This window comes from Camellia sinensis, chromosome 4 (genome assembly GCF_055761805.1).
Source record: "Camellia sinensis isolate YWXY chromosome 4, ASM5576180v1, whole genome shotgun sequence".
Classification (NCBI taxonomy): domain Eukaryota; kingdom Viridiplantae; phylum Streptophyta; class Magnoliopsida; order Ericales; family Theaceae; genus Camellia; species Camellia sinensis.
Genome location: NC_138964.1, coordinates 120,676,628 through 120,689,294, shown reverse-complemented (window position 1 = coordinate 120,689,294; position 12,667 = coordinate 120,676,628). Strand labels below are relative to the sequence as shown.

Genomic DNA, 12,667 nt, shown 5'->3' with positions numbered 1-12,667 from the left:
AGCTGAAATAGTAATATGTAATTTAGGAATTATATAATTAACTAAGAATTGGTGGGTGTGCTTGTAAAAAGAACAGTCTTTAAGGTCACTTATGAGGATTGGTTGGCTTGAATTTTTATTTTTTGGAGAATGTTTTGTCACTGTCTCCTCATTTAAGCATGTTTTTGTACCGCAACACAATTTAAGGTTACATTGGTAAATGAGAGTGAGAAGGGATTATTTCAGTGTCACAACAACCAACAAGTATTGAAGAAGTTGAAATGGTAAAAATGATGGTCGGCCATGGGTCTACTTAGTTTATTAATTGATACTAATTATTATCTATTATCAATGCTTGTTGGTTTGAAGAAGTTGAAATAGTAACAGCCAATCAAAAAAATAAAATCAAAAATAAAAAAGAAGTTGAAATAGTAATGTGTAATCTAGTATGCTTGTAAAAAGAACAATATTTAAGGTCACTTATAAGGATTGGTTGTCTTGAATTTGTATTTTTTTGGAGAATGATACTTACTATCTATGACCAACTTTTATTGGTTTGAAGAAATTGAAATAGTAATATCTATTTTTGTAATGAATGTGTAATTAATTGAAAATTGGTGGGCATGCTTGTAAATTGAACAGTCTTCAAGGTTACTTTTGAGGATTAGTTGGCTTGAATTTGTGATTTTTGGAAAACATTTTGTTGTTGTGCTCCTAATTTAAGCATGTTTTTGTGCCACTACCACCACACAGGTGTGGTTTGGGAGTTTGGCTTTTTTATGAGGTGAAAAGTTGGTTTGGGAGTTTGGCTTTTTTATGAGGTGAAAAGTTAATATATTTAGGAATGATTTTTTTTAAGTTGTATGGAAAAATGTGAAAGACTGATGTACATGACTTGTTTTTTTAGTGATTATTTTTTTGGCTTTTTAAGCTAAAAAGCCAACTTCTCAAACTGTCCTTGAAAGCTACATTCGTGAATGGATTATTTCAATAATGTAGAGAAATTTAAATAATGTAGAGATGTAGGGAAAATGAAGAGTATTTTGGTGGCACAACAACCGATGAGTATGGAATAACTTACTCATTGTTTAGATGTGTGCAAAAATGTCATGTAAATGATGGTTGCCCATTGGTCTCATTGTGTGGTGGTATCTCGGAATAATTAGTGCTCCTGTTGGGTTACATTCTAACTAAAGAATGTCTTAAAAAAACAGTACAATCAATTTGTACCTAACTGGTTGTTTCCTTTTGTTTTGTTATTGAGAAGATAAAGGTCAATAAAATAATGTAAATGTGCAAATGGTATGTCTAATATTGTGGTTATTTTCAAAAAATGGAAACAAAAACACCCCATGTAAGCCTAATGGCTAAATAGCATAGACATGAGCAAGCAATATGACATTGACACGTCGACATAATAATTTTAAAAAAATCCAGGACACAATATGTTTGAGATACTTTAAAATTTTATATTTTTAATTAATTTATTATATGCTAAATATATGAATAGTTTATTCAAAAGTAATAAAAGAAAAGAAACATAACACTAATTAAATAAAAAACTCTAGTCAGTTTAGAGAATTGATCCACTTTTTAAACTATTTGAGAAACTAACATACTTTTTGAAATCGCATTTTAAACATGAGATTTTGAAATTGAAATTGCATTTTCAACATGCAATTTCACCTTGAAATCGCAGGTTGAAAATACAATTTATGTAACGCCCTCAAAATAAAGTATAAGGCAACCATTCATATAATCCATGAACATAGAAGAAATATTACATTTCCATTCATCAGAGTTTCCTTTGCAAAAGATATTACATGCATTACATTTTCATAAACATAAATCTTGGAAGTATAGCATGTAACTCTAACTTCTAAACAAAAATAAAATAAAATAAAATAAGTGCCCAAAGGGCTTACAGCTTTCCAAGTTAACACTTAGTTAAAACAAAAGAAGAGTTCTAACTCTTTACAAATAAATCCCTTGGCTTGATATTTTACATTTAACACCAAACAAAATGTATAAAGTGGAGTCTTCAACCCCTAAACCTCCCAAACTATGCCCTTGGAGGTGGTATGTCCCATGTACCTGAAAAATGTTGTCCCAAGTAGGGTGAGCCAAAACCTAGTAGAGATATGTTAAACAACATATAAGAATTAACTAAAACATTAGCATTCAATAAATGTGTAACACTTGTCAACCAACTTACATCCCTTCCATAACCAATCAACATTTACATCCATATTTCAACCCACTTCCATTTATTTATCCAAAACAATTCATTGACATAGTTCATTGATATCTAAACATTTCAAAATAAGACTATAACTCATATTATCATCACTTCAATCATAAACATCATTCATACACTTCCATTATCTTGCCATTTTACGGAACTAAGTCCGAGGGAACTGGCACCCAAATATATATAAGATTTCAGGAATTTCACCCTGGACACTCCGGCCAACTTAATTATTAATGGAGTCCATCCCTTATCTCCTCCTAAACAATGGAGTACATCCCCTATCTCCTCCCACTCAAGATACATATACAATGTATTTAAACACGTTGTCATAGACGATGACCATTTCAATCACATATACAATGTTTTCATCCAACCGTCATATTCAATGACATAATCCAATTGATTAGTTTCAATTCACCTGATCATCATGCAGTTTCTACAACAATCATGACTATCCTTCACCGATAGCCCAAAGCAAATATTTCTAAACAGATAAATAAATCTATCAACAGATAATTTATCAACTTTTCCATAGGTGAGTAATTTATTAATCCAACTACACCATTTAATCACATGTTCCTTCAATCCCATAATTTCCAAGCCAATCTTGTTATTTATACAAAATAACGTATTTAATTTAAATTAGGGAAAATCTCCCCCTTTATCAAATATTATGCCCAAGACCAAATTTCATCAATTCTTTTCAAGTCATAACATGTTCAAGACCTCTCATGCCCATAAGGAACCCAAATAGGAAACCCATCTTTTATATATATAGAAACCAACCAAAAATTCACCAAAAACCTTCCCAAATCACATGATTTATACAAGATGACAATATCTATGTTAAAACCCATACAGGAGAGTAGAAGATCCCTACCTCAAGCTCAGAAGAGGAAGAAGGAAGAAAAACCTAAAAGTCGATGGAGAAGAAACGACGTTTTGCTCCGATCAAAATGAAGCCCTAGACAAGCTCTACAATGTATCTCAAAGGAGCAAGGTGAGGAAAGGCCTCCAAGAAAGTAGATCTAAGGATCTATGAGTGAAAAGTGCTTTTTGAGAAAGAGAGAGAGTCTCACGATTTAGAGGGAGAAAAGAGAAGAAAACATAAAGAAGAGGGTTAAGTGAGAGCCTATTTATAGCACTAAATAAAATTAGAAATAAGCCCCAAAGTCAACCAAAAATATCTGGTCAAAACCCCCAAAAAGTGAAACCCAAACCGACTAAAAGAAATCTGGAGAAAAGATCGCAAGTGTCGACCCCTGCAACACAGGTGTCGACCCTTAAGAAGAAAAGCTGGAACACTAAGTTTGACAGCATAACAGGTGTCGACCCTTCCTCAGGCTGGTGTCGACACCAAAATGCAGTGAGCAATTTCAGAACAAGGGTCGACCCTTCACAGATTGGTGTCGACATCACCAAGACCGGTGTCGACACCAAAATGCAATGAACTAATTCAAAACAAGGGTCGACCCTTCCCAGATTGGTCTCGGCCCTTGTGGCCAACTAAAAGAGATGGTGTCAATACCACCAAGACCGGTGTCGACCCCAGAACATGATTTTCAAGTTTCCAACAACTTTTCAACACGAACAAGCGTAAACGAGCAATCTCAACAAGTTTAAATCAATTTGTACACCTCCAAAGCTAAGGTACAACAACACCAAAGATTCCCAAAATAAAATAAAGGGTTCAAATACACCTACCAAAAGCTTTAAAGGACACAAGTGCTACAATTTATGAGACATGGTGAAATTACATGTTCAACATGCAATTTCAACATGCGATTTCAAGGTGAAATTGCATGTTGAAAATGCAATTTCAATTTTAAAATCGTATTTTCAAAATGCGATTTCAAAAACAGGTTAGTTTCCCAAATAATTTGAAAAGTGAGTCTATTCTCTAAATAGTTTTTTTTTAGAATAATAAAAAAAACTCTAAATATACTTTTGGCAACTAAAATTTAGTCGCCAAAAGTCATATTTTCTTCTCCAAAACGTTTTACCGACTAAACTTTTTGGTCGACAGCTTTGTCGCTGGATGCTTGTCGGGAAAGGTATTGGCGACTAAAAAATATTTAGTCGCTGAAAGTCTTCAATGGGCAACTAATTTTTTAGTTGCCAAAAGTTCTCAATTGGCTACTAAAAACTATTTAGTCACTGAAATCTTCAATTGGCAACTAATTTTTTGGTCGCCAAAAGTTCATAATAAATTTGACATTACATTTTCAGTGACTAAAATTTTGTCGCCAAAAACTTAAACCATTTAGGGCGACCAAACTTTTAGTTGCTAATTTTCTTTTTTTTTTTTTTTGTTCATCTTTTTTTTTTTAGCTACTAAATGGTTTAGTCGCCTAAAGTCTAATTTTTTTTTTTTTTTGTTTAGCTACTAAAGTTTTAGTTGCCTATCATAGAATTTTTTTTGTTTTGCCTGCTAAATATTTAGTTACCAAAAGTGTTTTTTCTTTTATTTATTTATTTGGCTACTAAATCATTAGTCGCCTAAAGTCTTTTTTATTTATGGCTACTAAATATTTAGTGGCCAAAAGATTTGTTTCCATTTAATTCTTTTTTTTAGCTACTAACTATTTAGTCGTTAAAAATACTTACTTCATTTTTGGCTACCAATTGTTTAGTCGCCAAAAACATCAACTTTTTTTTTATAATTAATTTGTCCACAACCTGTAAATATTCCATGCAATGCAAACAAAAACAATATATATATATATATATATATTATCACTCATTCCACAATCTGCATTCACTCACAACCGTCCAAATAGAAGAATAACTTTTAATGTCAACATTGCATACAAACCAAGTATATTCCAACTTAAAATAATAAATTCATACAAAACAAATAATCATATGAAAACTATGCCCTTCGTACACAAAAATATATTTACTACTATGCGAAATGGCCATTTGGCATGATACAAAAAAAGGGGATTATAAAAAATTGTAAATGATCCTCCGTACACAAAAATGGAATATCCACATGTCAATGCCAAAAGCCATCTACAAAAAAAAATAAAAATTCACCCATTAGTTCCATATAGCATTTGAGGATAATGTCACACTGTATACGGATAATCTGATTATTTTATTTCATTCACGAGTATATATATATATATATATATATGTATATGTTTATAGAGACATACATGTATGATTCATGGGTCTTTAGTTTGCAAGCAACAATACTCTGACAATGACATATGGGAGGTAGATATTGCCCTTGTAAACATAGCACCAATGAATTTTGTGTTATTTATGAAAAATCTACTCGAATTTATTTTTACTTTGTCAGTAAGGACACAAATAGATATACATCTACTTCAAGGGAGGAAAAAAGAGAGATGAAAAAAAAAATCCTTTTACATTGGTCTGTGTACTAAAAAAGCCAGTTCAATGGCAATTATTCATGAATGAGGATAAGTTTGGCATGAGATTAAACAACAGAAAAAGGCAGACATGTAGGCAAAAAGAGAACCACACCTCAAATCGAATTATCCATTATAATTTATATGCAATTACAATTTAAATTTGTATTCCCCAAAATAACTCTATAATCTTTTAGGTCCTCAACAAATCTCAACTAGGTGGTCTGGTATAAGGAAGGGATGCTAGATTCTACAGGTTAGATTCATCTTTTTATATTGTTATCCATGGTTCAATTGAAAATCTTTGCTAGTGAAAAATAATTAAATATGAGTCTCACAGTGGTTGAAAATTGAGAAAATTGGAGTGTGAGACAAAGCCATTTTTGAGTCCAACTCCTAACCTACGTGTAATAACCCGACCCTCGTATGTGATTCGGGTATATTTTCAGTCCCTTATTCTGTGCTTTTAAATGCTTATTGTGAAATTTTATGTGAAATTAAGTTTGATTAAGTGAATCCTATGAATATAGGTTCATATCTGTTTAGTAAGAGAACTATCTGTTACAACTATAAAAGTTTGGCTCAGAAATTGGAGGCCTTAGAAGCTTAATAATCTGAAATTGATTTTACATTTGAGATTGGCATGATTTTTAAGCCTTAAAATGATTTTCTGTGAAATTTTGATTAGGAATGATTAAACTGATTGATTTTCGTCTTATTCACCTTATATGTAAATATCAATGCTCTTTAATCATTTGACTTGGGAAATTCATTTCAAAATATCTCCTGGGGGAGAAAAGAGAGAGTGTGGAGAAGAAGAATTACGGGAGAAGAAAACAAGGAAGATTGGCAAATTGAGGAGAGTTGTGGGATTTAATTCAAGGTAAGCTCAATCAAACCTAATCACTTGGAGTTAAGGACGGTTTTGTTTCATGTTTTTACAACTTAGGGTTTGTAATTGAAGATTTTGAGTGATTCATGCTTGATTGGAAATTGTTCTCATCATTTGGTTGCTTTGAGACTTAATTTAAGTGTTGTGTAGGAATTACCCTTTACTCTTTGGTTTTCATGCCAAACTCATATAATTATACATATGTATTGTATATATATTTTGTGAAGACAAGGAAATTGGATTTTGTAGATGAAATTAGAAAGGATTGTAGCCTAATTAAGCTTCTAATCATGTCTATTTGTGATATTATAATTGTGATTCATGTTACGAAGATGTTGGGTTAACTTATTGAATTACTTATCTTTATTTTGTACTTAGAATATGTTGCTTCTACTGGATTTTGGGTTAATTTCGGACTGCCCAAAACAGGGGCCACGGCCGCACGTGCGGAGGTCATGGCCACACGTGCAGACAAGAGGGAAAAAAATGGGAATTACATTCTGCTTTCAGACGCTCGTACAGGGAAGGAGTACCGCACGTGCGGCCCACTTTCGCATGTGCGGAGGGGACTGTCGCACATACGGCCCAGGCTGAAAAAATTTGCCTGCTCCATTTTGCGTGCTCGATCCTCTGATATTATTAAAATAATTTTTTGATAATCTTAGAATGGTTGTAAATTCATTCGAAGCGTAATGACTCAGAAAATGATTTAAAAGAAAAAGGAACTAATGTGTGAATTATCTATGTGTGTAGGACACACTCCGGGAGGAACCATCGCTATGCCACAACACTGTGAGTAATAGTACTATAGATGTACATTTATTTACCGTTAATAATTATTGTTATTAACGTTCTGATCTTCGCAAGTAATGACATTAACACGTATGTTGATCGGGAATTGATGTGAACTTATGTAAACGTTAAAAAAATCTGTGTACGTTTGTATCACTCTGGAAACACTCTGCTCTGTTGTTATAAGGGCCAGAGGCCAATCTGTGAGCTCTGTGAGGCCTATGGCCAATCTGTGAACTCTGCAAGGCCTGAGGCCGTTCTGTATAACTCTGGGCTTAAAGCCACTTTGTTCAAAGACTGGGCCTAAGGCCGTTCTGAAAATAATTACAGAATCAGATTAACCATATGTCCTCTGCATTTATATACGCATTGATATGCATAGTAATTCAAGTTGATTATGGAATTGTTTACGTACTATTATTCATTGAGCCTGGCTCACTCTGTATTTTGTCTACTTTTGTAGGTAATCAATCTGGAGGTCAGCCTTAGCCCTTGATGATCGCCTCTCTTTTGTCAACATTCAGTCTGTCCAGGCACTTAGATGATGCCCGTGCATTTTATGAAGTTTTGCTAAGTTTTGGCTTGTACTCTACTTGTCTGTCTAAAGTTGACTGATGTATATAACCCTTACCCTCCAATGTTTTTGTTATATGCCCAATCATGGGGCTGGGTCTGTATATGAATATGTACATAGCTAATTTCTCAGATGCATGTCACTGTATGTTTATCTACCTTATGCAATGCGTGTGATCCTGGCATAGTAGTGGTAGCTCAATGGACATTGCTTTATGTCATTTTATGATATTAAGTGCTTCCGTTCAAGCCCCATAGTTTATGTAAATAGAATTTGTGTCTGTTTCTAAGTAGGTCATGCCCAAACTTTTAGAGGCAAGTTTGGGGCGTGACAAGTGGTATCAGAGCACGAGTTGCTATCTCACACACGGATCCATTGAGCCTTAGGATGTCTAGAAAAGACTTAGGCATCATGCATAACATTCTGAAAGCATAATAAGAGATTGATGGCAACGCTAAATGTAGTCTGCTAACACTAATGACCGTGACCCATGTCTATTGTATATTTCATGTGCATATTGTCTTATAGGATATGGTGAGAACAAGAACGGAAAACCCGGAAGATGCTACTTCTGCACAGTTGGACAGGATTGAAAGAATGATTATGGAAATGGCGGAGACCTTACGGCAGCAACAGCAACAACCTCAACCACAACTGTCGCCGCCACCGGTACCTCCGCTTGCGGTATAAGATTTTCATGCTGAGGACCGAACCATTACACTCACAAAGGAGTTTAAAAAGATGAAGCCGCCATCATTCAAGGGAGGAATAGAACCAATGAAAGCTAAAGCTTGGGTGTTGGGAATAGGAAAATTGTTTGAAGTATTTCCTTGTACCGAAGCCCAAAAAGTGCAACTTCCTGCCTTCACTCTTGAAGACGAAGCACGGAGGTAGTGGATGTTTACGAGAACTACACACCAGGGTTAACATGGGACAGATTCTTGGAGCTGTTTTATGACAAGTACTTTCTCCAAAGTATGCGAGATAAAAAGGTGACTGAATTTGAAACTCTTAAACAAGGAAATAAGGCCGTTGCAGAGTATGAAGCTCAATTTGCAGAATTAGCCCGGTTTGCACCTCATATGGTGGACACAGATTATAAGAAGGCACGGAAATTTGAAGGGGGATTACGGGGTGCTATCCTGGACCGAGTCAACATGTTAAAGTTACCTACCTATGTTGATGTGTTGGAGAGGGCCGTTATAGCAGAGGGAAATATTGCTGCTCAGACCCCGATCTCCGAATGGAAAGGAAAGAGGCAGAACAATCAATGGTTAAAGAGGTCAACTACTCCACCAAATAAGAAGCAAAATTCGGGGACTTCTAGTATTTGTACTATTACTCCGGACTCAACTCCTGTGTGTTCAGAATGTGGAAAGAAGCACTGTGGGACTTGCTATTGGAAGTCTGGAGCCTATTTTAGGTGTGGCAAAACGGGTCATCTAGTAAGGGATTGTCCTAAGTGGACTCAACGAAATGGTAATAGGACTGCTACAAGTTCGGCGGGGTCTACAACAGCTCCCAGCACCAAGTCAGCTGCCAAACCTGCTAACAACAAAGACACTACAAGACAAGGCAGAGTGTTTTCATTGGTTGCGGGAGATGTGCAAAATGCGGCAACAGTGGTGTCAGGTACATTTATTGTTCACGGTCACTCTGCTCACGTATTGTTTAATTCTGGTTCTACCCATTCCTTTGTGTCAAAATTATTTGCGCAAAATTTAGATAAATTTGAGGAAAAATTGTCTTATATGTTATGTGTGTCTTCACCTTTGGAAGACTCTATGATCTGTGCTTCTGTGTATGTTGCTTGTGAACTCCAACTTGGGGATATCCGGGTATATGCTAATTTGTTACTTCTTGACATGACTTATTTTGATATTGTTCTGGGAATGGATTGGTTGAGTGAATATGGTGCAACTATAGACTGTTTGACTAAGCAAATCAGTTTCCACCCTTCGGGTCAATCAGAGTCTACTTTTCAGGGACAGGAAACGACTTCTCCACCTTATTTAATTTCTGCAACAAAGGCTTGTAAAATAATTCAGAAAGGGTGTCAGGGGTATTTGTGCAGTATTTTGGAAGGGCAAGTGATGAATGGGGGTACCGACATGATTCCAGTTGTCTGTGAATTTTCAGATGTCTTTCCAGAAGAATTGCCGGGGGAGTTAGTAGACCGTGAAATCGAGTTTACCATCGAAATGGCACCAAGAACCCAACCCATTTCTAAAACTCCGTATTGAATGTCACCAGCTGAAATGAAGGAATTAAAGGTTCAGTTACAAGATTTACTTGATAAGGGGTTCATTCGCCCGAGTGTGTCTCCTTGGGGTGCGCCAGTTCTGTTTGTGAAAAAGAATGATGGAACACTCTGACTTTGTATCGATTACAGGGAACTCAATAAGGTAACGATCAAGAATAAGTACCCACTGCCGCGGATCGATGATTTGTTTGATCAGTTATAAGGGGCACAAGTTTTTTCGAAGATTGATTTACGATCCGGATACCACCAACTGAAGGTCAAAGCTGACGATGTTGAGAAGACAGCGTTTCGAACTCGATACGGCCATTACGAATTTCTGGTTATGCCCTTTGGAGTTACTAACGCAACAACAGCATTTATGGATTTGATGAATCGTGTTTTTAAGCCTTATCTAGATGAGTTTGTGGTGGTATTTGTCGATGACATCCTTATTTATTCGAGGAATGCAAAAGGTCATAAGGATCATCTTCGTTCAATTCTTCAAACACTTTGAGAAAAGAAACTGTATGCAAAGCTGAAGAAATGTGAATTCTGGCTACAAGAGGTGGCATTTCTAGGGCATGTAATAACAAAGGAAGGAGTCTCCGTTGATCCACACAAAATTGAGGCGATCGTAAATTGGCCAACTCCTACCAATGTGACTAAGGTACGTAGCTTTATGGGGTTAGCCAGATATTACAAGAGATTTGTTCAAGATTTTTCCAAAATCGTTGTACCGCTTACACAACTGACTCAAAAGGGAGTTGCGTTTGAATGGTTAGAACAGCGGGAATCTGCCTTCCAGGAATTAAAAATAAAGTTAACTACAGCTCCAGTCCTTGCCTTGCCATCTAGTGCTGAAGGGTTTATGATCTACAGTGATGCTTCTCACAAAGGGCTAGGTTGTGTGCTTATGCAAAATGGAAAAGTTATCGCTTATGCTTCCCAACAGCTCAAACCCCATGAAAAGAATTATCCCACACATGACCTTGAGCTAGCCGCAATAGTTTTTGCTTTGAAGATGTGGCAACATTATCTGTATGGCACCACTTGCGAGGTTTATACTGATCATAAGAGCCTCAAGTACCTTTTTACGCAGAAGGAGTTAAATATGCGACAGCGACGGTGGTTAGAACTTATTAAAGATTATGATTTGCAGCTCCATTACCACCCTGGTAAAGCCAATGCGGTTGCAGATGCACTTAGTCAGAAAAATATGGGAAATTTGGCAAATCTATTTACGGAGCAAAAGGAGTTAGTGATTGAATTGGATGAAATGAACGTAGATCTTGTGATACATGGGTAGGAGACCATAATAGCAGCAGTGATGGCCCAACCGACCTTACTTGAAGAGATCAAACTATATCAAATGGAAGATGAAATTCTAAGGAAAGTATGTGAGGAGTTAGAGACAAAACCGAAACCGGGATTCAGTTTGGTGGATTCGGTACTCAAGATTTCAAAACCAAATATGTGTCCCTAATGTGTTGGAACTTAAACGGAAACTGATGGAAGAAGCACATGCCTCAAGATTTTCAATGCATCCGGGAAGTACTAAAATGTACCGGGATTTGAAACAAAACTTTTGGTGGCCAAGTATGAAAAAGGAAATTGCGGATTTTGTCTCCAAATGTTTACAGTGTCAACAAGTAAAAGCAGAGCATCAGAGACCGGCATGATTGCTGCAACCCCTTCTAATTCCGGAGTGGAAGTGGGAACATCTGACCATGGATTTTGTTGTAGGGTTATCACGAACTCCTCGGGGTATGAATTCTGTATGGGTCATTGTAGACCGGTTAACCAAGTCCGCCCATTTCCTACCTGTGAAGACTCAGTATAATGCAGATAAACTTGCGGTAATCTATGTGAATGAAATAGTGAGACTCCACGGTATTCCAGTTTCAATAGTATCAGATAGAGATCTAAAGTTTGTATCTAGATTCTGGCAGAGTCTATAGGGCGCAATGGGTACAGGATTAAAGTTTAGCACAGCTTTTCACCCTCAGACAAACGGACAATCCGAGAGAACGATACAAACACTAGAAGTTATGCTCCGAATGTGTATTTTGGATTTTCAGGAAAGTTGGGAAACTCACCTACTGTTGGTAGAGTTCGCGTACAATAATAGTTACCATTCGAGTATTGGGATGGCACCTTATGAGGCTTTGTATGGGAGGCCATGTCGTTCCCCTGTGTGTTGGGCTGAAGTCAGAGATAAATCATTATTAGGGCCTGAAATTATCCAGTTGACAACGGAAAAGATTAAAACTATTCGGGAAAGATTGAGAACTGCTCAAAGTAGGCAGAAGAGTAATGCGAATAACCGACGAAGGAATTTGGAATTTGAAGTGTATGGTCATGTGTTCGTGAAAGTCACCCCAATGAAAGGACATCCAAGATTCCAGAAAAGGGGTAAGTTAACACCCTGGTATGTTGGTCCCTTTCAAATTTTGGAAAGAGTGGGTCCGGTAGCTTACCGAGCCGCCCTTCCACCAAATATGAGCCAAGTACATAACGTGTTCCATGTCTATATGCTTCGAGGATATCTTCCGGATCC

The 12,667-nt window shown here is 36.4% G+C and overlaps 1 protein-coding gene across 1 annotated transcript; it reads left to right on the top strand.

Moving 5' to 3' along the window:
* Positions 1–8,609: 8,609 nt before the first annotated feature.
* LOC145824006 (uncharacterized) lies at positions 8,610–11,416 on the top strand. Its single transcript, XM_082923592.1, has 5 exons — positions 8,610–8,758; positions 8,806–10,104; positions 10,261–10,273; positions 10,388–10,583; positions 10,689–11,416. Exons 1-5 carry the CDS (start codon positions 8,610–8,612, stop codon positions 11,414–11,416), a joined length of 2,385 nt encoding a protein of 794 aa, XP_082779718.1.
* The last annotated feature ends 1,251 nt before the right edge of the window (positions 11,417–12,667 follow it).